Raw genomic sequence first — 27,448 nt, forward strand, 5'->3', positions numbered from 1 at the left:
TGTCAAACCCCTACTTTGGTGAGAAGTGAGGCTGAGTAAGGACTCCAAATTCTTGCCTTTTTATTGTTGTGCATGAATGTAGCATAAAAGGTACAAATTGTTCAACTGAAATATATCAGTTTTCATTTTCTCACTAGTTACTTTGCTTTTTTGGATAATACCCAAAATACCACAGCAGTTTCAGTGTTTTGATTCCTACACTCTGGAACAAAGAAGTTCCTTGTGCTCCAATCCACATCCCTCTCCCAAGACAGCTTTCTCCACCTCACATTTATTCCCCTACCTCTTTAGTAAACAGAGCCAGGACTCAATCTTGAGTTTGCCTGTTTGAGTGTAAGGAAATAAAGGATGTCCTTTGCAGACAGTTGAGTCCTGCTTCCAAGATGAAATGTGAGAATTCGGCTGGCTGGTATAAAAAGTAAACAGGAAATAATCCTTAGAAATTGGAATCTCCAGCTAGTCTTTTAACTTTTAGCTGTATATTTTTAAGAGATCCTTTGAACATGAACTTACTTGAACTTTTAAGGCTAAAGTGTTTAGAGGTTGAAATAACTAACCAAACACCAATGACAAAGTTCTGCTGAACAATTTTAATTCCAGTGTTTCCCGAGACAGAAAATTGAAGACTGCCGATTCTATAACAGATAATCAAGACAGTAATTGTTAATGTTCGTTTGGGGTAGGCAGACTCACATTTCTGCCTCTCTCTCACCCAGCACCCGCTCTAATATAGGTGTTGTCTCAGTGCTACTAAATGGGTAATTCCAGATTCAGCTTAGCACGTGCTGACCTTCTTTAGTGCCAGGTGTTTTTGAGTTGAGGAGAGCACCCACGAAAGAAAAGCAGTGCCCAAGCTCAACCAACTCAGACTTTTAAAAATAGGTGTAAACAAACCCGAGTTACATCTACTCAAATGTAGCAGTTTGGACGTTTGATTATACAATGCTCCTGGAATCATATCAAAGTACTGCTGCAGTCATTCACTCTGCTGTTGTAAAAATTAATATGAATGCCAGGAAAAGATATATTTAAATTAGATTTCCAACCTTTCTTGACACTCTACTAGAGCTCCCTAGTGAAAGCGAGCATTTTTTGTGATGGCAGCAAGACACACCACATATGGATTCACTTAGAAAACATGGATGGGAGAACCGCAAATGTTTCCAGTAGACAAGCCTGTGCATTTGAGGAACTTGTGCTGTGCTGTTTTATCCTAAAAAACTTAAGAACTCTAGTAAAATTTTCTCTTCTTTCAAATATGCTGCAGACAGTGTGAATACTAAATGGATAAAACATCAGTCTAAGATTTTTGTTTAAAGATATCTACATTAGTGGAAAAAACATATATTTATGATTCATAAAAATCTATAAACATAAATGGAAAAGATATTTGGAAAAGAAGACATCTGACACTAAATTTGAAAGGTACCCAAGAGACTTTGAAGCCAGGAAATTCTAGTGGAGGTTATAGAATATTGATTTCTTTTTAACAGGAAAGATGCAACCTTATCCCTCAACCTTCATTGTCAAGAAAAATCTTAACACAATAGCTGTTTAAAAGTGATTTTATCAAAGGGGACTATTTTTTTAAAGATAGTTATTAATCAATAGACAATAGAGTACCTTCTGTGGAAGAATGTAGTGCATTTTTAAAAAAATCAATCTCTAATTTTTTACAAAGCATGCATTCTGCTTTAACTTTTCCAACTCCATGTACATCACCTTAGAATATTACTAACCCTTTATTTTATATAATATATGTAATGTCTCTGGTTTCAAGTAGATCTGCATTTATGTCAAGTTTTAAATTTACACAAAGTCAAAACCTTAACACAAACTGTAGAATTCATGTTGTGTTTGCCATCTTGAGCAAAAATTCCTCATCTGTTGAGCACTGGTCAAGTTAGGTATTGTCCTGGTGGTAGATTAATAAGTAGGCATAATGTGATAGGATCAGGAAAGAATGATGGACTGCGTAAGCACATAGTATTAATTATAAGCCAAGAGTTAGATTAATGAGTGTGCAGAAAGTAATGGGCTCAGCAGAGTGGTGAATTAGGTAAGCATGTGATTTCTCAGATGACTTCTCAGTTTAGCTCACCATCAAATATTTTGCCCATTGTGGTTATGCATGCATAGATGTGCTGTGAACATGCTGAGGCATGTAACAGGTATATTATAGTCTCTCAAATCTGCCCTCCATCATGGACCCTCTCTTATTGTGTGCCTAGTATTATCCATTGTCTTGCAGTTGATGCTAATGTTATCCATCTCCTGCAAGGACCACTCTACTATGCCGGCTTAAGCAAATTAGATGATATGCATGTAGTAAGCAGGACACAAGCCTGCTTGTGACAAATTTCCAAGCATGTAAGTTCTGTGATGGTGGAGGGAAAGGCAAAAATTTTCATCTGCCACAAGCAGTAAAAAGCTTTGAATACGCTCTGTGGTCTGGGAGCACAGAGGTTTCACACTGGCTGGTGAAAAGGCTGGGAATGATCTGTGGGTGCCTTTCCCATGATGGAGATGTGGTTCTTTTCCATAGTGCAGTTAAGAATACAAGATGTTACTGCAGAACAGTTCTCCAGTAGAAAGGAACCTGTATCTTCTTTCTGCTTCCCAAACCCCATCCCTACACTGCAGAAAATGAGCATTTCCATTGCTGATGAGACATTGGGCAGCTTTGGAGAAGGGAACAGCCCTGCGAACCCAGAAGAGCATTATCGAGGAAAGGCTGTATTTTACAGCAAGATGCCAAGGCAGCAGCACCGTAACTGTGATAACTCCAAAATAGGAGTTATAAAGACTGTCACAATGTGTCAAAGTTGTAAAGGTGAATTCCTGATAGTGAAGGATCAAGTCAAGTTTTAGACTATTGAGAAGATGTTCTTTTATATACAACTGAGTAGGAAGGGAGCTATGTAAGGATCAAGGTATAATCTTGCAAAGTTAATTATTGTATTATTATTTTTTAAAATATGGTATTGATATGGGGGTTTGTCTCAGAGACTTCAACTGAATTTTGGAAGAAAATCTCAAATGGAAATCATGCGTACTTGTTCAGCTGTAAATGTATTGTATAGTTTTATTTATCCTTGCTGCAGCTACTTTTTGACTTGAGCCTGCCTTTCCTCACCCTGGTTTCAAAGAATAAACATAGGCTTATAGCACTTAGTGACAGGTACTTTTTCATCTACCACTGATCAGTTTTTTGACCTTGGAGAAAACATCTTTCTCCTAGGCTCAGTTTCAGATTTGTCTTTTTTAATCCCGGTCTATTTAGTTTATTAAAGTGTCATACCACTAAACAGTATCTAGTAGATGTTTGTTAAAAGTCTGGTGAAACAAGGGTCTGTCTTGACTGATGTCTCTAAACACATCCTCACTATGATACTGTTAAGGTTTGAGGTTTTCATGTTAGATTTGATTTTTACTGTTATAAATCAAGAATTAACTTGACTTAAGAAAATTGAATCACATAGGTGTGAAACAGTAAGAATTAGAAGAGAATCATGCCTGCAGCAATAAGTTGATGAAGGAGACTCAGGCACCTTCTTAATCCTCTAGAACAAAAGCACTTCCATAAATTACCATTGTGTTATGCAAACCGTATTCAAGGACCAATTTACATAAGTGGGGGAAACTAGCTAATCTGTGTATTACTTATGATTGCATCATGATTTATTTAGTGCAGGAGTTGTGTAAAAAATTATAATTATGTACTCTAAGGACTTAGTGACCAGTTTATAAGACTCAAAATTCCTGTATCCAGGAACCATGCTATATAATCCCTTGCAAAACCTGATTAAATAGTTTGATTTTATGCTGCTTGATAATCCTATCAGGACATTTATTTCCAAATACCTTTGCTCTGAGGCTTAGCACTGCATTTTTTAATTTCCAACCTATAGATGCTCCTATTCATTTTGTCTCCATCTGTTCTTGGTCAAACCTTCTTCCCTACCTTCAGTAACTCTTGTCCCTTCTCCATGTTCACCATAATAATTTATAGACAAAAATTTTAGCTGCATTTTTATTTTCTAGGCTAACTATGTTAACATCACTGCATTTGTAGTAGTTTAGGGATTTTGTACCTCTCATGGCAACAATGACCCTTCTTTGGATCTATTCCACTTTGAATTCATATTTCTGGGACAGCCAGTGCTCACAGTTTTCCAACTTTTTTTGTGCAAATAGCATTAATATTTCCTTCTTTTCTATGGGACAACTTTGCTGCATTGTAAAATAATATCTTTTTTCCCTTTTGCTCATGACTGGTAGTGAAGTAATCCTGTAATTCACTGATATACCTAAGTTTTTTCCTTCTTTCAGTTTCCAGTAGATACTCCTACATGATGAAGGAAACCACATATTAGCGTAATTGTCTTCATGAATTTGCGCCTTGCTCTGTATGATCCAGTCCTTCCTGTATGGTAGTTCAATTTGCCACTTTATTAAATGTACCTTACAACTGCACAATTTCCCCAAATCTTATTATTTAAGGGCATTATTAAAAACATTGAATGAGAACAATCCTTATGGCAATTTTAGTGACCCTCCCACTGAACCAATATAGTTTGTATTCTAGCACAACCTGTTATCATTTCCTCTTTAGTTATTCCTTTATCATCCCCAAAGTTTAGTAATTTCTGGTGTAGCACTGCTTGAAATACTTTTATTGACCTTTAGAGAGTTTAGATCTGCTGCATGTCCTTTATCTAGAAAATAGGTCATTTTATTTTAAAAAATGAGGTTAGCTAACTCTATCTTTGATTTATCTATGTTCTATCTTCATTAATATCCTTTAGTCCTGTCCACTGGACCTATGCTTATGTGTACCAGCTCTGCAGTAGAGATGATCCAGTCCTGGTTCCTCGTTTCACCTTGAGCTCAGTGGTTTCTGTGGGTTTTTCATCTCCTTTGACTGTATTCATTTTTCTGCCCAAATGCTCATTCTCAGAAAGCTGCTTCTGCTGTCTGATGTCTGTGTGGGAAATTGAGAGTGTCCTTGTCCTGCTGGGGCTACTTCTGAAGTACCTTCAATGTGTCCCCCATCTTCACTGTATAGGGAGCTGAACTCTTGGTTGTCTCCTTGTTTTTCATTTGTCTTTATGAGAAACCTTTTTTTAGGTGTTTGAATATCATTTGCGAAGTCTCAGATGGACTTTTTGCAAATCTTACTTCTGGCCTCCAGTTGTAGCTTTTTTTTGCCTTTTTTTTTCCCCTCCCTTCTGTGTTCCTTCCTGATATACTTATTGAGGTGTCTGAGTAAGTGCCTGACTAATTAACACCTCTTTGACTGTAACTTGAAGAATCTTAATAACATAATTATTTTAAAATTATTTTTGCAAAGACAGTGCTAACAATTTATTTTTTTGTATCAGTTTATAAATGTACACTGTGATTTGACATCCTGGAAGCTAGAAACATCCAAGATATCATAAGTAATAGCTTATTATTGAATATAGTCAGGTCTAACAGTATTTGCTATTCATTTTTTTATTCTCATAAATAAAATGCTTTCTTTTCAGTTCAGATGCCTTTAGAAAGCATGTAATATTGACCTAAGCTTTGCAGTACAGAGGCAAATCATGCGTATCTTTCCTAAACTGATTTCAGTCCCACTGAAGTGGAGTAATTGCTTAATTACAGTTTTTGAGTTGTAACCTTGTGTCCTTCTTTTACTTTCAAACTGGTGTAAATTAGGAGTAAACCCATTCTAAACCCATGCATTAAACAGTGTTTGCCATTAAGCCTCTTGTTGTGAATCAGTGGTATCTGAAACGCTGTTGAGAGCGTGGTTTCAACCTCTTTCTTACATGATTGCAAAAACAAATAGTGAAATGTAATAGCATAAACACTGAACATTCTTTGGCTGTTTCATAGTGGATTGATGAAGAATGAGTTGTGTAACACAGTGACAGATCAACAGAGTCTGAAGAATTTTGAAGGAGTGCCAAGTTGTTATTTAGTGAAACCACTACTTTTGGACTACCTGCCAAAGAGAGGCATTTCCAGCAGGGTAGGTTCTCTTATCAAATAGCCTATTGTTAAAAAGAATTTCACTTCTTCTTACCATGATTTAAATGCAATTTGTTATTTCTTGTAACTGACTACAGTTTCTCGTTAAAGGATGTCTACTGAACAGCCTTTCTGTGCCTTTTAAATAAGCTACCTGGGAGGTTTTGTAATGCCACTGCAGGCCTTATTGCCCAGGAGAGCTCATCTCTAACATCCATCCCAAATCTCAGGTGTAGCCTTTCACCACTGTGCTTTTCTGAGTGAGCAGTCGAGTGGAAGTTATCTTTTCTCTATGCATCACAAACCACACACACACATCCCAAAGCAGGAAGACAACTGGGTTCCTCATTATCAGTTGTCTACTTCTGCCTCCTAAAAAGCTGTAGATTCATGGAGAAAAAACATGTGCAATGTCCTCATCTGCGGCTCACTCCAGGATAACTTGGATGATTGCTTCAGCTTCAAGCTGAGGATCACTTCAAGCTGATCTCTGTGGTGGGACAAGAGGGCTGGACATGATTCACACAGCACACAGCCTGCTTTTAAATTGCCTTTGTACTTTTCCGGTACGGCAATCTGTAAATCATTATGCACCCCCTCTTTGCCCAATCCACACAGGATGTGAGTCTGTGTCAGCTCCCAGCTTGATAGCCTTCCTCTTTAGTGCTATCAATGAAAAACTCCTGCTTGCAGCTTTGGAAATTACTAGTCTACTGCCTGCCTCTAGCCAACAGGGTGGGTGTCACATTCACAGATGTCCCACATCTGACAGGGTTGAGGGTAGAGGCATATTTTCTGTGGGCAGGTAGGGGAAAGAACCTGCCATTGTAAAGCTGGTTCATCCGCACTGCCACAGCTGCTCCTGGCTAACCCAGAGTTGCAGTGGGCCAGGAAAAGCGTGGTTATATGCATTCCACCACAGACATTTCTTCCTGCTGGCAGACCATGTCATTTTTGTGGAAAGGAGAGGATTGCTCTAGATGTACTTAATTTAAATGAGGATGAATTGTTTGATGCAATGATCATTTCCTGGTGCTTATCACAGGTCTTACTTCAGGGAGAGGAGGGGGTGGACATTTGTCAGGAGCATTTTGAGTGTTTCTGATAGACAGGCAGATGCAGCACCCCATCTCCCTGATTTGTGTCTGTGGAAGTAGCAAAGCTGTATTAGCTCCCTCGCTAACTCCTGCTCCAAGTTCAGCAAGCAAAGCTGCTCATCATGACAGCTAAAGCTGTGACACATCTCCCCTCAGAAATAACACAGGAATAGGAAGAATTTGAAGGGAAAGACCTGTGCAATTCCCCTGGTTTAATGCTGCCTTCTACAGAGAGTAACACCCAGTTCACATCTTCAACCTCCACTTGATATCCAATTTGATAACATTTCAACCTAAATCTTCACAGCTGTTCAACACCTTGGGCACATCGGCTTTACCAGGAGATGACTAAAGAGCCAATTTTATGCAGTTGGTTAGAGCATGGCAATGGGGGGAAAATGTTTTTTGAAAGGTAGCTTTGGTACTGTTGCTGCTGCCGAGAGTCTTGGCTCAGTTCTCAAATTTGAACTCACACAGCAAACCTACCTTCATACCATGCCAGTGTTCATATTAAAGCCAGGTGAGACTTTCCTGGAGTAGGTCCCAGGACCTCCATACTAGTTTTATCCTTTCCTTTGTTTTGCCTTCACTTTCCAGGGTGGCAAAGCAAGACTATTTATCCTTGAGTGACAAAGTTCAGGTTTGGCTATAACCATGAGAAACATTTTGCTGGGCCTGCACAGGTGATGGTCTGTGCAGGTCTTTGAGGTTACATATTTTGTACTTCAGTGGATAGTAACCACAGATGTTTTCACAGGGATACTATAAATGGATCAATGTGTGTAACTGCCATCCATTCAGAAAAAAAGTAATAAAATTGGAGGTGTTTGTGCTGCAAGCCAGGTGAGCTTGTTACAAAGATTTTTTTAATAGAATTTGAGGAGTTTTGAGTACCGTAATCTAAGAGAACTTTTTCACAAGGGAACTCAGTGTTCAGTTGTGTAAATTTGTCATTCTTCCTAGAGTTCTACATGCCATTCAAATCTGTCTTCCAGATAAAAATCAGTGATGTGGGTCATGGCTCAGAGTGTGGGCTATGGTGATTAGCAATGGTCTGTTGGTGGTGATGTTCACTTGCCTCCACAATATGAAATGTATTTGAATCCTCTCTGAGCTGCTTTTCATCATTTTGTTCGATAGACAAGTAAAGGAACAAGTAGAAGCATGCCATGAATGTCGTTGCGTCGAGTGAAGTGGGAGACTGTGTCTTGCTCTTTCCTTTCATCTTCTTGGCCAAGCTGGGACAATATGTAATGGGGTATTATGCAATATTTATTCTTCTTCTCACAGCATAAAAAGCTATATTAACTCTTTTCTGCTGGTAAAATTCTGGTAAATACAAGGGATGGAACTCTTTGAAGTTAATAATTCCAATATCCAGTATAAGTCGTAGGCACATCAGAGGCATTACTTTTGTATGTTATATGTGCTAAAGGACAATAGTTTTACTCAAATTTGATGGTTTCCCTCTGAGAAGTATTTTCTCTGTTTCAAAGAACACTATCTATCATTCTGACATGCTCCAAAGTGGAAGCCCAAGCCAAACAAGCCAAGCAACAGCCAAATCAGCAGAAGGCTAGAATGTGTAACAGACAAAGACTAAAAATCTCAAAAAAGTCTTCTGTCAGGCACTCATTTTTAACCTAGGTATCGTTGGTTAATGAGTTGCTGTGAAGTCAATGCATAGTAATGTGAAATTGTTTAACTTTGCTTTGACCGAGTCCATTTTGCTGACCTCTGAGTTAGGAACTACAGAAAATGTCATGAGCTGCAGCCAGCTCTTCAGACCTTCTGCAAGATCTACTTGGACCTTGAAGCAGCTGACCCATAGATATACCCAAATAGCAAGTGTATAGCAAATACACCTGATCAGAAGTGAAAAGATGAATCACCATCTCTAAAATATAGGACACTTGCCAGCAAGTTTTAGAATTTTCGCTGCAGAATTAAGGGACTTGGAATGCAACTTCCTAAAAGTGATGAATAAGTTCTGATGATTGATATAAAGCTATAATTTTCCTGAAGGTTTTCGAAGGTTTCTGAAATGTTTCTGAAATATTCTAGTAATTGATGTTGTAAAATATTAAAAGTCCTGCCAGGCCGTCTAATTAAATACAGCCATAGTTGCTTCTCAAAACTGAAATTAACTACTCAGTTTGACATATTGTGAGCCTTCTTACACAGGTGGATAATTGTAGCTCCACAAGGAGTTTTGGTCACCCAGTTTCTCGGTTCAGTGGATCTGCAATTGAATCATTTCCTCTTAATGGGTGACTTGACTAAGTGGTTTGAAAGTAATTAACAAACACAGTGGACCTGATATTGAAGTGTATGATCAGCATTTTATCAGGAACTACTTATTTCCTGTGGGAAACTGCAGTCAACTTCTCAACAAATTCAGAAGGCAACTTGTTGCTCCTTTTTCTAAAGAAGCTAATCAAGGAATGGTTGCACCATCCCAGGCATGTTTTGACTTGTGATGAAGTGATCCCAGCTGATTTTAAGGGCATTTTCAGAAAGCCTATTCTTTATTACTATTGGATGTTTTATTTGGTCACTTTTAAGAAAGCAGTAATTGTCTTCTTACAGATGCAGACTATTTTTTATCCACTAATACATTTTAATCTTGGAGCACAGCTGTTAATGGAATATGCTTCCACTCCAGAGCAATTCAGATTGATTTTGTTTCTACTTCAGAAATATATTACAGTAGAGCCACAGTATATAAAAGTGCTCAGTGTGTTGAGATGAACTAGCCTCACAGTATTTGCAGCTTCTAGTGGGAGCTCAGTACATTTAGAGAAGAAGTGGTGATTGATTGCCTGGTGCCTGGCCTAATTGATATGGCACTGAGTTAGTCAGAAGCTCTCAGCCACATCAAAATCACACATGACATTGCTCCTGTGCCTCTTAATATTGTCTGGGCAGTTCATATGATAAAACCAACATGTTTTGGAGGAGTCTTCCAGAGCTGAGTGAGTCTTCCTTCACATCAGTTGCATTCTTTCCAGAAAGGCTTCTTGCCTGGAGTAGCATTACTCCTCCACTGGAAATTTTTTAAAAGGATATTCTCAGGTCTGTTTATTTTTTATGGACTTGGATGCGGCTACTGAGATCCTGTGAGGTAAGAAGACTGGAATGAAAGTGGTCACAGATGACACTTGAGCTATTTCCACAGCTGGATGCACACCAGCCAGAGTAGGCAGTCCTCTGCAGATGAATTAGTTCGTTGAAGTACATGATACAAAACATCTGTTACAATGAGAACAAACAAAAACAATGTGCCTTTGAAGACTCTGATTTGTTGGGAGCTGCTTGCAAGGGTGCTGAATGAGGCAGTTGTCAGAAACATATTTAGGCTTGCCCTTGTGTGAACTAAAGCAAAGCTACACAGTAAAAATACCTGAATTCAATTAAGCAAAAGAGCTGCTTTTCCCAAATTTTGTTATGCTGATTCCTTGTACAGCAATAGGGAGGGAGAGAACCCTTCTATACCAAGCATTTTTTTATACCCTAAACCACTTTTAATACAATGGTATAACTCCAGCTGAGTGGCTGTAAAATCTTAGAAGCTACACTGGTATAGTAACTGTTATTCTGTCAGTCGTTCCCTGCGCTGCTTTATTACCAGCTGTCTTGAAGTGCAATAGATGTTTTTCATTGTCACTGCCACCTGATGACAAATAAAACCTTCAAAATGTTTTTGCTTGAAGGAGTAGCTCACAGCTCCCAGCCAGAAGTAGACCTTCCCCATCACCCTAATGAGCTGAAGTGATCCAAACGTTCCTACCTCATTTTACTCTTATGAGGCAGCTACTTTTGGCTGCCTTTGATTTTTTTCTCACAGTTGAGCTGATGAGGAAGTAGGAATACTGGATATTTATGGAGTAAACAAACATGCTGGGGTGTATAAAGACTGAAAACAAATCAATCAAAGCCAAGTGGTTTTCAGTTATTATAGGGCAGTATTGTTCTCATAGATAGTTTAAAGAAAATGCAATACTCCTAACACAGTATTTTAGCCATGGTAAGGATGATGCAGGTTAGATGCAGGTATACACCAAAGCACTGGGTCCCTTCTCTTTTTTTTTTTTTTTTTGTTTCTGAAGTGAGCCATACTGTCACAAAGATTTGATGGATAAGAATTGTATCCTGTATGCATAATAGGAAAAGGCTGCACTACCACAACGTGCTCCCAAAGACGTTTGATGCCCAGTCTGTGTGTGCACAATAGATAGACAATAGTCGTAAAAAAGAGTAAATAGAAGTCAACACTTTAGATCAAGCAAGTACTAGGGATATGTGAATTTGGACCTGGAGATCCTTTAATTCTTCTGCTGATGGCCTGTTGTGTCTGCACAAGGCAGCTACTTTTTTTTTAAAGGTTCAACAACTGAAACAGGAGCTCCCGTGGGTCTCATGGATGTCAGATGGGCCACTGGGAGAGGGCCTATTTCCTGGCTTTGCATCTGTGATCCAGTGGTGGGTGTCAGGAGAGGTGAGAAGCTGCAGAGGAAACAAAGTTAAATAAGATTCTTGTTTAGTTCAATTGATTCTAGTTTATACTTTCCTCATGAGCAGGATGTCTGCTCGTATATGTAGTCATAATTTATTATAGCTGTACAAGACAATTATGTTAATCTTACTTTTATATCCTAATATTCTTTGATCTCATACACATCAAAGATGTAAAATTTTAGTCTTGTTGGTAATTAGCTAGAAAGCAAATATGTTGTCTGTCAGTACAGAGGATACAAAGCACAAGAAATTGTCCTGGGGGAGTCTAGATTCTAGACTAATTTTTTTTCTTCTCATCAGATTTTTATTTCCCTTTCATCAGTTCCCTCAGCCATTAAATAAATGTACTGGAAGTAAACTTTGCCATTGTGAAATTCATTTAGCTTATTAAACCACCTAGTCACTCAGTATGGATCCTCAATTGAGGAAAAGCTGTTTGATACATCAAACAAAAATGAATCAGTGTTTCTCAAACTTGCAACAACCCCTTGTGGTCTGTATTGACAAAGGTTTTATGCTTGCTTGCTGTTAGTTTTAAGCAGGCCCAGGCTAATGCTGTGCACAGTTCTGATTTGATTCACCCGTTACAGTCCAAAGACTTTGATTCCTAACTTGTGATTAGGTCACAAGTCAAGAAGTCACAAGTCTCTGGTCAAGAACAGCAAATGAGGATATGCTAAATTATCTGGCTCTGCATTTACTCTTCAAAACTGTCATTCTGGTAAGCGACAATATACAGGGATTATTTTGCAATTTCTTCAGTGAATCTCTGCATCAGTACTTTATGCCTACAGCTGGTGGATTTATACATCGCCGTTTATTCTGGGGATTGACCCCTCCCTCCACTTTTGTTCTTGAATTGCAAAGAGATCATTATCTTCATAAATTTGTTTACAGTCCAGAACTTCCATATGAATAATTTATGGCAACATTTCAGCCTAAGGATTCTTTTCAAGAATAACATAGTATTTATTAGATGATTTCATGCTGGAAGTTGTTATTAGACTTGCTTCTTTCCTGTCCAGAGGTTGGTTGTCCTTATCTTTATTAATTACTTCAGCTTCTAGACAAGATGACTATCTTGCCATAAAATAAAATTTTGTTTCTTGATTAAACAAGTCTGCAGGCAGCGTAGGGCCACAAAATTTACAATTGTATTATTGAGGAAAAAAATCACTGAATTACAATCTGAATCGGAAAATAAGAGCAGAATCATCTCTGCTAGGGATAATTAGTTAATGAAAATCTGTCTGTGGTGTAAAAATCTATTGGATACCTGCATAGCAATGTACAGTTGGGTGTACGGGATTAAAACAATGTGAAATACTGGTAGCATTCAAGTTCCTGACAAAATTCTAATTAATTTCAGTGGGGCCAGGATGTCAGGCCAAATTTTTCAAATTCACTAAGATCTGTATGTTACTGTGATGGTTAGATTATGGAAGTTTGAGCCATTGAAATTGCCAACAGCTTTTGGTAAAAATTTGTCCTCATCTAGTTCCAATTCTATGCTTCAAGCTGTGCAATTCTGCATTATTTCCCTGCATTTATAATAATTTGCAGTGACACTGAGCTAAAACACCACAAACAGGGTCCTTCATGATGCTGCAGTTCCTTGATAGTATGAAAAATACCACAAGAAATACTACCAGAAAACCATTTTATGTTCTTTTCAGTCACACAAATGGATTTTCTGTGTGCCTGAAAAAGTCACTGTAGAACAGAAATACGGCTGCCAAGAGGTTGGTCTCTACTGGAGTTTATCAGAACATCTGCTGTTAGTTATGATGCATCTTTTGATGTCAAAGACAAAACAAGAGTTTGTTTGTTTTTTGAAGGAAGGAGATTCACACAGAATGAAGATTCACAAGCATGCAGTGCCCAGAACCCAGCCCTCGAGTCCCCATCACTCTGGAATTAATTAGAGTGCTCTTTTTCTATCCACACAGCTCTCAACAAAAGATGGGAATATTAGCCATTTGCCTATCATCTCATTCCTATTTATCTTCCTTTGGATGTTTCTTGTTTCCTTTTCCTCTGAGGCTACTCTTTGCCTCTGGCTAGGACCGACAAGACTATTACATATATAATACTCTGTGGATAATAAAATTTGGCTTTGTGGGCAGAATCAAATAATAACTCTAAAACTTGTCTTCAACTGAAAATGTGCAGAGGGAGAGGGTAGTGACATGGAAAAAGTTGGGAAAATATTGTCTTGACTCTGCTCCCAGAAAGAATTTAGGGAGTGGGGAGAGGGTGAGAAGAAGAACAAAGACAAAACATCTATAATCTTCCTGTTTTCATTTCTGGGTTATTGAACTAATTTTAAGCTTTTTTTTTCCCTTCAAATTTAGATAAATTCTGAAATGACATGTCATTTTGAAATATAGTGGAAACATTGCTTTTTGACAGCTCCAATTTTTTCATTCTTTTGGTCACAATGATGTGCCAAGTGTGACCTGGATTCACAAGAAGTTTTATTCTCCCTCAAAGTGTTTTTTCCAAATAATTTACTGTTCGTCTCAGCAATATGTGTATACCATCTAGCTGGCTTTTTTTTCTCTAGCTTGTACTATGATTTATTCCTCCAAAGCATAGAGATCTTCTTACCACCATGTAAAAGACGTCTTACTAAACTCATGGCAGACTCAGCTGCCTGATCAGTGCTTCACGGAAGGCTCATCATTCAGTTTAGGCCAAAGACTCACTCTGGTACTTTTACCATAGTAGTGACCCACCAGCTTTTTCTTCTCTGACTACAGAGCAAGGTGCTCTATGTTGTCTGAGACATTTTCAGAGCAGTATTTGGTAGTAGGCAGTTCCCATCAGCTGCCTTGTAGCTTGAAGAATTGACTTCAGGTAGGGTTTAGAAAAAGGCCATGAAAAACTTGAACTGCTCTTTCTTGGCTCATCCTAGGGACCTCTGAAATTAGTGCTGAATGGTAGTTTGACTTGTAGATGCCAGAGAAAATAAAACAAACATAAACATTTTTTCCTTAGAAACTGAGCACCTCTACAATATTCAAATAGCTAGAAGATCTTCAGGAAAACTGCCCAAAAAACCGTCTTTGATTTCAACCTAAAATTCTGCAAATCAGATGGTGTGTGGAAACCACACAGCCACAAAGAAGTAAAGAACATCTTTGTCGTATGTCAGGATCTCACTGCTTGCTGTGCATTCACGTGGGCTAGTACACAGTGACTGGTAGGAAATGGTGGTGTACAAAAACACTATAATAAACCAAGCTTTTTATAGAGATTACTGCAGCATGTATGGATAAGTGTAAACCAGAGAGATTTACCTGGTTTACTCCAATAAATTCATTTATAGAAAACTGAAGCAGCAAACTTGGACTTCATTTCCCCATGTTGCTCTGGCTACTTTGGTTTGTGACAGAAGACTGCACTTGAGCAGGCAGCCTGATTCTGAGAAATACAGAACTCTCTACATTCATCTCCTCATGCAAAAGTTGACAACTATTTTGGGATTGAACTGGATTATAATTTGATGGAAATGCCATCTATGAATGTAGAGAGAGGTAATAATAAAGTATTTGGTAATTCTAGGTATTACTGAAAATGAGGAGCTGGGAAAGCACTTTATCATATGCTTTCTGCCTTCCTTTAACCAGTATTACCAGAATTCCTCTGAAAATGGTAGAGTGATAGAATGACTGTGGTCCATTCGCTAATGTGGAAAAAGAGCTGTTTCAGGATCAATCTTTGGTGATTAACATCTTTTTGAAAAAATTGAGTGCCCTGAAAAGACATAGTAGCCATAGGCTGGTGATGAACACCCTCTGTGGGCTGGGCAGCGTGTGGGGCAGTGACTGTGCAAGTCTCACCCCTCTGTGTCATCGCTGCTCTGAACCATGGAGCTGACCTGTGGGGATGAAGCTCCCTACCTTTCACAACCCTTGGGAAGGCTGTTGGACACCACCAGTTGCAACAGAGTATTTTTCTGGGGGAGGGTTTCTCTGTGGGTAGCTGATGTCTGGACATAACTGAACAGCTGTAGCTTGATAATGACTTTCAGTCCCAGCAATGACCGAACCTGGTGACCCAGCATTGAGACTCCCTATTCTATTACCAGTCCTCTGAGCCACTCTGTCCCCGCCATGTACTTTCAACATATTTAACATGTTACAGCTGTGCTCACTGCTATACAATAGTTAAGAGGGCTGCCAGCATTTCCAGTATGAACTTGTATTTTAAGGATAATAACTCAGCTGTAAAAATGTGCTCCAGGCTGAAACTTTATAAGGAAGATTTCAGCCCAAGAGTGACCCTATCTGGGGGGGAAAAAAAAAAGAAAATATATCAATTTACTCATTCTTAATCAGTATAGATATATTAAAAAGAAAGTGAGTAATCCTTGCTGGATCAGTTACCTACTTTTTCTTCTTTTTACATTAATAATAGCCAAAATCTGCACTTTTTTGAACTTTACATGTCTATTTTTTAGACTAGTTGAACCACTTGCACACTGAATTTTTACTCACAGGAGTCCGTTTTAAAAGTGCTTTTCCTCAAAATTTTTGTTTTCTTTTAAAAGTTAATGGAATGTGGAGCAAAGTAGACTTAAGTTAGCCATTTTCTATAATTTACTTCAAATCTGCTCAGTATGACTCAAAAGGTAAAATGTATCCTTTTTTTGGTAAATTTGGACTGGAGTGTGTGATCAAAACCACCTGTTCGCTTTGGGCCTGCAGTGGTGATGACCCAAGATGTATCCTCAGTCCGAACACTCATGGACTAGGAAAATATCAGATGTAGATCCAGACCCATTCCAGAACCCTGACAACAGACCAACTCCTGAGTCCTGTATATATCACACAGTTTTTAAAACACTTTGGGATCGTCAGTAGAAGGGAAACTTATAAATGTCAAGAGTTTATTCTCATACACAAACTGGTTTCACTGGAATAACCTTAAAGTAAACGAGAAATTGAAATATCATATTTTTAGTTATAAAGTCTGTTCACCCTCTCTAGCCTCTTTGTTTCTGACTGTTGACACAAAAATGAGTGCTTCAATTTGATTTCATCTATATCAGTTGTACCTACACTAATTTAAATGTGACTACCTTTGAAGGACATGTTCTGTGTGCTTGCTGGAGTCAACTTTACTGGCTTCTTATGGTCTCATGCATCAGTGATAGAAGTTTTAGGTAAGGACATTTTTGCAGTCACAGTTTCTCTAGATTGTACCTGTATTATCAGTTGTTCAAAACAATGTAAAAACTGCACTGATGTCATTGGGGGCATCATCCAAGAGTGGTGGAATAGTCCAGGTGCAGCAAAAGCCAGGTGTTGGTGGCACTTGGCTTGTACAGAGTTGAATCTAAACAGCAACCAGTGTGGTTAGAGTTAGAAAAATCACAGTTAAAATTTGTAAAGGCATGAGGGAGGCATGGTCTCACATTACTTTTAATGACGGAATATAAGATAAGAAGCCACTATTGAAAATACATGCCTCAGTCTTGATTTTGAGATCTGTCACAAAGCTGGCACTGCCAGGTAGCCAGTTTTAACCAGTTAAAGGACAAATTCCACTACAGAACAGAGTGGGTTTCTTCCATAGCCTCCTCTGAGGAGTCACAAGTCCAAAAAATGAAATGCAATTTGGGATTTAGACTGTGAAAATTTTTGTGTTTAAATGAGAGGAAAGGCAGGTTGGAATAGTTTTCTTTCCATTAGTGTGTGGGAAAGGGCCTTGTTTAACATAACGGGTTACAAATCTAACAAAACATGACAGAGAGACAGATTTCTGTATTGTCCTCTCCTAATAAAGACACATTTTTAGACTTCAAGATCAGTCTGAACCACTGTGATCTAGAACTAAACTGATACAAAACATGACCAGGGGCTTGGTACAGGATTTACTAGTCTGTACTCTTCAACTCCAAAATCCATTATTGAATGGCATACCTTTAGAAAAACATCCTTACCCAACCAGGGTTTCATTTCTAGCCTCCCTTACTATATGTCTGTCCTAAGAGGTAGGATAAGAAGGATTCCTGGGAGGATTATGTGGATATTACTGCTCCTCATCAACTTTCCAGAACTTTTAAATCAGAAAAATGGGAAGAGGAGAGAAATTACATAATTTTCAGACCCTCTATATCTTTAACTTTCCTTTGTGCAGGAGCTGCACAAAAAGGAGTGTAGGCAGCAGATGGCAGTGCTTCATAGTGCATTCTCATGGAGGATGGCCATTGGATTTGTAGCTGAATTCAAGAGTGATACAGCAACACTACCCTCAGGATTTCAACATGACGTTCTACCCAAACTGTGCAGCTGGGTATGTGGATTACATGGTAACCCCTGGATCAGGGGTTCTGAGGATGCAGCTTAGATTTGGGCCTAGCCAAAGAGCTCTGGTGTTCAAGAGTTGCTTTTGGCTTGACATTGCAAGGGCTGACATGAAGACCATGAGCAACCGTGTGAAACCTTCTCACTTGTGTTGTCCATCACTAATAAATTCTGGCTTACAAGAGCTATCTGATCTCAGAGTTGTAGGAAGACAACCTGATAGTTATCCACTCCTTGACTATTCTTTCCATTCTCCTCTTGAGTATTAGGAATCTCACAGAGGAGCACTCTGCTGTCTGCCACCCTGGCACCTCAGTATGTCTCCTTGGTGCTTCATTCAGTGATACTACCTCACTTTTTTGAAAGCTGAAGGTATTTCAGATAATTCCATCTAAATCTGGTTGTGTTAAGTCCTTTTAGTGTTGTGGAGTTAACACCATGCACAACCGTATCATTTTCTTCTGGCTGCAGTTGTGTAGGGTGTCATTTTTGTCATCTGAACTCTAATATACCCTTAATACATAGGGTTATATTACCAGCCTTCTCTTCTGTTTGATTTTTTTTTTCTTGTTGGTAGCCAGTTCCTCAGCATTTCTGATGTCTCCCAGTATCAGTGTTTGTCCTTCTAATGAGTAAAACCTTTCCAGCACAGCTGCTAGATTGCAGCTTACATAGTGCGAGCCCCTCCAGGTTTTGGGCAGGAAATGAAACAGCACATCTGTTACAGATCACAGCTGCTGCCCTGTCACTGACCATTGTAATGGTGAAGCCAGAAGTGCATGTAGAAGAAATATCACAGACACTGCCTGCCCTAACCACTCTCTGTACCTGGCAAATTACCTGTGTACTAAATCTCAAAGAAAAGCACAGAACACTCCAGTGTATCAGACATTTGGTCCAATGAAATATGTGTTGTCATGCCTTCATGGAGCATACAAAGAGCTGGGACTGCCTCACCTTGCCTGGAAAACTTGAGACCCAGGGAGAGCCTGGTCCGACCACATTAAAGATGCCATACATGCCACCAACCTGTTCTGCACCTCTACATCCAAGCACATGCTCTGGAGGTAAATCTTCCTGTTAAGCATTTTTCTTGTCTTTAGAGCATGTTTCCCTGAGTGAAATAAAATAACTAAGTATTTTCAACCAATATCAGAAGTTCTTACGCATCACTTATGAAACGTTGCTCATGAACAAGAGGTTTGAAACCCCGTCACTGGTGCTTTTAATTACTTTTGCCATAGTAAATCCTGGACTGAGAGTTTCAAATGTTAAAAAAAAAATAAACATCCACATATTGAAAAAACATTGTGGCCTGAGTGTGTGTAATATAAATGGCAATATCATTTGTCTTTCCGTATGTAATTATGTGCGTGTGTGTATATGAATATGTAAAATCAGACTATTGAAGATGCAAATATGGCATCCTTTCTGAAAGTTTCATTTGAACGCAGTAGGGCAAGGAAGTGAAAATTTAAGCTAAAGATTGGTGCTGGCTCATATTTTAATTGTACTGTTTGATAATTTCTATTCTGCACCTTGTTAAAAGTAGGGTGTGCCATTAAGTCAATTTTCATGCTTGGTTATAGGCAAGAAGGGAGAGAATACAACAGAATTGTTTGAGAGGAAATATTATTTGGATTTAGCTTTAATAGATGAAACTCCATTCTGATGCTAAGAAAAACTAGTCCACAGGAAAGAGACACCTGATTCCCATTAATTAGGATGGCCCGTGAGCCACTGGAGACCCTAGAGGAAGGACTTCATCCACATCAGAAAATATATATAAGAATATAAACAGAACGGAATTGCCAAACACAACACTTTAGCATATATCATATACAACTTAGGTATAGATCAGGAGTTCTGTACAGGAAGTAGAGATTTGTTTTCACTAATAATGTCATAGTTTTAAAATCTATGCTTATTTTGACATGGATTGAAAAGACCTTTGGATATTTCCTATGTGAAATCTGATAGTGGGAAGGGCAGGAGAAGATTTGATGTATTACAGTGGTTATGTCCCAGGCAAAGCACCACCTCTTTATTTCTTCTTTGTCTTCTGTGGATGCTAAACCTAACATGAGAGTTGTGAGGGTGCTTTTGTTAGTGATGGCTGTTCTTGACAGAACAAAAGCACTGTTATGTGGATTGGCTACATAAAGCCATCATACAGCCAAGTGCACTTATAAACTGAAGTAAAGAGTAGGAAAAAAATCAAAAGAAATGTGATTTCTTGTTCTCTTCTGGAATTTGTCAAGACGAGGGAGCAAGAACTGCTTATGGCCTCTCTGCCTGCTCCAGCACTTGACGGAATGAATACCCCACTGCAACAGGTCTTTCCCTGATTGCTGCGACCTCCTTTCTGTTAGCGGGCCCCAACAAAACTGCTCATATTTATTCAGGCATGTAATACTAGTAATTTTATTTTATTCCTGGAGTAAGTTGGAGAAGGGTATGAAAACTTCTGTTTCTCAGTCTAAAGTGAAGCACATGGGCTTGTGGTCCAGCCTGCATGTGCAGGCAGCAATGACAGAGATAGAGCATGGAGCCCTCAATCTCTGCTTCAGAGTCCCTGTAGCAACTCAGGTATATTTTCCCTTCATAAATATTTTTTTTTCTTCAATGGCCTTTTTTTGAGATGTCATTTTGGGTGGAAAGGTTTAAGTCACCATGCAAAATCATGATAGGCACTGAGTAACAGAGGCAACTTTTTGCTTGCAATAGAAAGGCTATTTCTTTTTATTAAATCCTTTTAGATTAACAGACAGATGTATGCTATGAAATTTACTGTTTTTGTCAACTCTGTTAGATGCATAAACTGCTGACATAAAATCACGCTGGTACTGCCTGATATAATACATTTATTAACTGGTACAATATAGTTGCATGTACAGCTTTATTTGTGCATGCAGTTACTAATATAAAACTCTTCCTATTGAATCAACTGTGTTTTCTTTATCTCTTGATGTTCCCATTTCTATATCCTTTAATCTGCATTTAGGCTAATATCAGTATATTATCAAAAGCTGTATTTCAAACTAATGGACAGGAAATAAAGGCAAGAAGAACAATGGGAAAGAAACCATCAAAAACCCTAGATATTGTTGTAGGAAAGGTGGTGCATGCACAAGGGTCACCTTTGTTCTTTATTTACCACACTATATTTGGATTCTTAATCCTTTAAGAACAGTTACTCTGGGCAATAACTCTCTTGCACCTATGACATATACTTTCAGCCGAGGAAGGAAGTTCACAAATATACAGCAAGAAAATGAGAAAGGGAAAGCAAGTATGTCTGTTGCTTCAAGGAAATTCAACTAAGTTATGAAGGGGATGTCAGATAAGAATTTGAATTTGTGCCCAAGATTAGAAATATTACGATGTGAACTTGTAGTTTAATACTCAGTACAGAAGCTGGACTCAGAGCTGATGAAGGTCTGTATCGGGGTTTGCGTATTCCAAAGTTAAAGCTGCTTTAATTTAATGCGGGGTTTGGCCTCCTTGCTCGCTTTATCACATTTTTATCAAGCTTTTAAATTTCACAATGTAGTGAAATGAAACCAAATCCTAAGATTTGCAGAATATACATTATTAACTGATGTTTTCTGATCTTTTTCATCATACTCAAATGATGATTTAATCTCTGATCAGCTAGCAAATGCCAAGGCAATTGCACTTGCTAACTTTTCATTGAAAAAGGGAAAGTAGGTTCTCCTTTGTTTTGGAATATCAGTAAGTATTTTCAGCAGAGTTGATGATAGAGGACAGAGAGGATTTCAAAGCTACCTTTAATCTTCCTACAATTGTCATGCAAGTTTGGCCACTTACCAGCCAGTTCAGAGTAGTTCTCTAGGCTCACTGTTCTGACAAGGGGACCCCATTTTTATTGCTGCCTGTTAGAAGTAGCCGAAGGAAATGAGACAAGACAGCCTAGATAGAACAGTGAATCAATAGAAATATGGTCATCATTTGTTCAGTATGCAGAGAGAGTATATTTATCTGCAAAAAAAGTATGCATGTTGATTTTTTTCCTATTAATTCTTGATAGACATGTCTGTCTGATAAGTGTAAGGAAAGTCATCCTTTCACTCAGTTTAATAAAACCTCAAGAAACAACATGTTCTCAATAACATAAAGACATTCACTTGGTAGTAGAGTAAAAAATTTTCAGATGGAATGACCTGGTGCTTATATGTCTGCACAATGTGTCTGTAAACAAATCTGAAAAGTAAGTTTGCTGCTATAATGCTTATTGGCTTTACATTGGCCAGTATTTACAAAGTAGAATTTTTAAGTATGGTTAACTTGTTAAAACTTCTTAAATAAAGAAAAAGTAAACTACAAAATAAGCAGATGATTGCTGTAAGCTTTAAAAACTATTTATTCAGCTGGTATTTGCCCCTTAGGGACAATATCAGTATTAGAACACTGGAATAAAATAGAACTCTTTAATACAGTTCATTATTGTAGAAGGCTATGACTAACTAATCCATCCTCCCACTGGCCCCTAAGTGCATCTCTCAACTAGTGAACTCTCTGGTCCTAAAGCCTCCTAATACACTTTTTATTTCTGATGTCACTTTCCCACCCTCCACGCACAAAAGATGGCATGTTTCATTGCACCAACAAAGACTTTATTTTTGCTGATGCCTTTTGCTATTGGCAAGTGCTTAAAGATAGTTTACTTAACATAATAAACAAACTATATTTGCTGTCCTTCCTGTAATTTCAGTTTGTTGCCATAGAGGGGTTGTACAGTGTTTGTAGTTAATAAAGTCAGACTTTGTTCTTTGCCAGTGATAGACTATATTCTGAAATGTATGCACTCACTTTTTTATAGTAAAGGTATGTTCACAGAACTTAGAGCATTTTAAAACAACAAGGTCTTTCAAATAAAGTGAAGAGGAATTAAAGTCTGTATGTCATCATATCTTGGATGTATCACAGCATTGCAAAGATCATGCATTTTTTTTGCCTGTACCAGTAATTCCCTACTATTTGTCCTGTTAATTTCTTTTAAAGCCACTATAGCATCGACAGAATTGTATGACAAGTCATATGCCGAGAATATCTTGACAAATGTAGAAGTCATTATAGTAACCAGCTCCTTGCAGGACTTATGAAAAAGAAAAGTAATCATACTGAGGCAACCAGGCAGACCTAAATAATTAGCTGGCCAACCACTTGTTTGGGCAAAGGTGCTGGCAAAAACCTCATCATAATTTCTTGTGCAGTTTTTTTCAACTAAGTTGGGTCTGAAGTAGTATTATGCATTGCTAAGATGTCTCTCTATACAGCTTACAAACTCAGTAAAATCAGACATCCAGACAGATGAAGACAAAAAATATGTTTGCTGTAGTCTTTGCCAGTAGCCAACTGTTTGTCAGTAAATACCTACTATAGGCTAAAAAGGATGAAATTACTTTTAATATGATGGCAACATCTAATGCAAGATGTTGTCTTCTACCTCTAAATAAACTGAATATGAATTGACTTGACAGCATGTATCATGAAACACATTATGGTCTGGAGACTGGATGTCATCCTAACAACCAGACGAGATTTTCTTAATTAAGTATAACTTTTTCCTACGTGATCATGAGAAGCTTCTGCAAACTCTGGTGATTTATTAATCTGGAAAATGCATGTAATTCTCTGCTCTAGGTAAGCGTCAATTTCAAACATGTTAAGCTGCCTTAGGAAAGCTGCAAATACTTGATTTCTTTTCCCAACTTTTTTTCTAACCTATTAAATTATATATATTTAGGGACTAGGATATTTATTTTTTCAATTTAAAAATAATATATTTGCTATCTCTGAGCAATGTTTTTGTCCCTGATGTATTTTCTCTCCAGTCCATATTTTTTTAAATAGTTTATTTGCAATACTTGTCTTGCTTACTTAGTTGCTGAAAGACATTTACCATCAGATTTTTCTGCTGCGTGTCTGGCACTTGTGTTTGCTACACTAAATCATAAGACTTCCTTCACTGCTGCCCCTTCTTCATTTCCAGGTTCCTAAATTTATACACAGGAATAGCTATCAGTCTGTCACATCTGTATCACTGCAAGTTCCTCCAACCATACCTTTGCAATAAGCATTTTTCCAAAAAAAGGCTTGGTATTTTAAGGCTTTGGGACATCCTACATTAATTGCAGCCACTATTGCTGGCAGCGTGATGCTGCATGAAGCTGTGATGAATGTGTGACTTTCTGCTTACTACATCACACAAAGAATCATAGAATAGTTTTGGTTGAAAGGGCCCTTTAAATGTCTTCTCGTCCAACCCTGCTGCAATGATATGTCTCCTCTCTGGCTGCTGCAGTGGGTGGTCCAACCGCCCTGCTCAAGAAGGGTCATCCTAGAGCACATTGTCAGCATTGCATCCAGAAGGTTCTTAAATATGTCCAGTGAGGGAGACTCCACAACCTCTATGAGCAATCTGTTCCAGTGCTCAGTAAAGAAATTCTTCCTCATATTCAGGTGGAACTTCCTGTGCATCACTTTCTTCCCATTGTCTTTTGTCTTATTGCTTGGCACCACCGAGAGGAGCCTGGCTCCATCCTTTTGACACCCTCCTTTCAGATGCTTGTATACATTGATGCCCTCTGATCATCTTTATGGCTCTCCTCTAGACCCTCTCAAACAGGTCCACATTCTCCTCATATTCGGGCCCCCAGAGCTGGACACGTTTCTCCAGGCAGGGTCTCACAAAAGCAGAGAAGGGGAGAATCACCTTCCTCGACATCACAAGTGGGAGTTCAACTTGTCTGTCATGGAGAGCCCTGAGGCAATTCTCCATGTCTGAGCTGAAGGACCAAACTGCCCGTAGAGGGAACTGAGAGCTGTTTATCATTTGACAAATTTAGTTTGAGCGCTTATGGTTTGGTACAGTAAAATTATGATCATTCTGATCATAAAGCTTATGATTCCTGCAATCAAAAAGTGCAGGTGAAGTCCAAACCCTAAGACCCCGTCTGGCTGCATGGTATCCCAGGCCACTGATTTTGAATACATAGGAAGAACATCATTCTCCTTGGGCACGATGGTTTTTCAGACTCTTGCACTGATTCTGCTGTGCAGGGACTGCTGAATGGGTGTATGCCCACAGATCTGCTTTTAGACTGTTTAAGCAAAGGGGAAGACTTCACTGTGGTAGTTCATTAAATGAGTTAATCAATAAATTAATCTATGTAAATCAGTGCAAATTAATCTACCCAAGAAAGCAGCAAAAGTGTTTGCAAGTATTGCAGGTTTGATACGTGCACACTGATCAGCTTGTTTTATAAGCCTTTATTTGGAATCATGACAGATACTCTGTGGAGGCTAGCTTCTGTAATTTGCCAAATTTCTCTAGGGACTCTTGTCAATGCAAGAAATGTAATCTACTATGGGACATAAAACAAGCGTATATATGTTTCATATGCTGAGGATATTACAAGGACATGCAAGTAGTGAGTTCACAGAGACTGGAGAGACTATGCTTCTCAGATAGGATGTGCATAGAAAAAGTATTGCTGGAAGATGAGAAAAAATTCAGTTGGTATTTCCCCGGAATTTTTTTTTTATTTTATTTTTTTTTATTTGTTACTGAAAATTTGAAATCTTTAGCTTCTTATCAGATCCATGGCAATGCAGTAACATAGCTCTACGTAAATGTGAGACAGACACTTAAGAACAGGTGTGCTGTGGGTTTTGGAACTAGTTTGTTTTAAATTCCAGTTTATAGGTGGATTTAGTCAATAATCTCAAAGGAAAAAAGAAATCAATTATTTTTAACAGATGCATTAATCTACATTTTCCACACTTTGTAGTGTAATGTGATTGTGCAAATTGTGATGTGTGCATGCAAACATGTATATGCACTAAGTAAAGCTATTATTTCATATGAAGAAATAGCTGGAAATACCTCCCTATTTCACTATCTGCACGAAAAAGAGCAGACCACTGTTTCTGACTGACTTCCTCTAACCAACACAGGAAATAGCATTGTATCCCATAGAACTGAAGAGAATCAACACTTCACTAAGGCATGAAGTTGCCAACATGGGGTCTTGGGGAGAGGGAGGGCAAAAACCAAGGAATATGAATGGCAAAGAAGTTCTCTCTCCAAAGCTTCTCTGGAATGTCTTTTGTTTCATTTTTTATTCAAAGTCTTGTTTTTGCTTTAGTTCATATGCTCTTTTTTGTTAATGTCTTTGTTTTTCATGCAGAGACGAAAAATGCTTTTAAACATTGTTTATGTGTTTTAAATGGGTATCACTGCCAAACTCACTTGTCAATAGCTGGTCTTACTTAATCAGCTATAAAATGTCATGAGTAAGGGTTCTTAATTGTGACTGGAAAAATCCAAGATAATTACCATAATAGGTTGAAGATCTCTGAGACTGAAGGTTTTAGAAAATTGGGGACATATGTGTTCTGTCTGTAAGATTGTTCTATATAGGATATGGAAAAATGGAAATGACAGGCGTTTTGCAATGTACAGTAGCATTCATCCTAGAAAGAACATATGCATTTGTTTGTCAGAAGCAATAAAGTAAAAAATGACACTTAATTGGAACTGACATAGAATGGCCTCATTAGCAGTACAAATAATATATGTGTGTAGCTTGGTTGTCAATAGGAACAAAACATATTTCCTCTGACAGATATATTAGTCTCTTTAAGATTCATGTCAAGTTTTCAGTCAGGTTCACTCATTCAGAGAATGCTGCCTTTTTTTTTTTTTAAAGTGAGAGGTTGAAGTGTAAATAATGTGTGTTTCTAGGGTGCTGTGATAACACCAACAATGGACCACACTATGTCAATGCAGCCAGCAAGCATGATGGGCCCTCTGACCCAGCAGATGAACCACCTTTCCTTGGGCACAACAGGAACGGTAAGATCATAGATTACACTATTTGCTTTCTATATTGCAAAACATGTATTGCTTACTGAGTTTCTTAAGGTAATTTTTTACTCCTGGGTTTTCAGTGCTTCACCATCATAGAGTCAGCATTAGGTATTACAGAACAGAAATGACAAAGTAGTATGAGTAGTAAAATACCAGGTCAACAAAATCTGCTCTGTACTTAGCAGGAATTTTCTGTACTAATTCTCATGTAATTATGGAATTACTGCTCTGTCAATTTGGATTTTAATATGAAATTATTTGCTTGTCAATCTAAAAAGTTTTATACTGCTGGGAGAAAGGAGTTCTGGCATTTTGGTAGGATCCACTACTCACTTCTAAACCATAACAACCAACCATACACATTTTGTTCCAGGCTTAGAAATGTGATTTTTGATGATGGCCAGCTGTGTTGCCAGTATATCATATTTAAATATGTATATTTCAACAATTTTTTTTTTAAGCTGTGTAAATCAGACTCAATTAACTCTCCCAGAGTCAGAGAAAGGCAAAAAATACTCTTACTTAAAATTATTGAAGCTCTCTAAAGGTTCCTAATATACAACAACTACAGACAATATATGGTGGTTTGATATGTGAAT

The 27,448-nt window shown here is 38.1% G+C and overlaps 1 protein-coding gene across 1 annotated transcript in view; it reads left to right on the plus strand.

The window, feature by feature from the left end:
• RBMS3 (RNA binding motif single stranded interacting protein 3) overlaps positions 1-27,448 on the plus strand; it is a 91,505-nt gene that overhangs the window by 25,900 nt on the left and 38,157 nt on the right. Inside the window, exon 5 of the mRNA XM_027733402.2 lies at positions 26,724-26,834. Within this exon, the coding sequence (XP_027589203.1) occupies positions 26,724-26,834 (111 nt within the window). The remainder of the gene's footprint in view (positions 1-26,723; positions 26,835-27,448) is intronic.

This window comes from Pipra filicauda, unplaced genomic scaffold, assembly GCF_003945595.2.
Source record: "Pipra filicauda isolate LSUMZ 115617 unplaced genomic scaffold, ASM394559v2 scaffold91_size2508729_pilon, whole genome shotgun sequence".
NCBI classification, from domain to species: Eukaryota; Metazoa; Chordata; class Aves; order Passeriformes; family Pipridae; genus Pipra; species Pipra filicauda.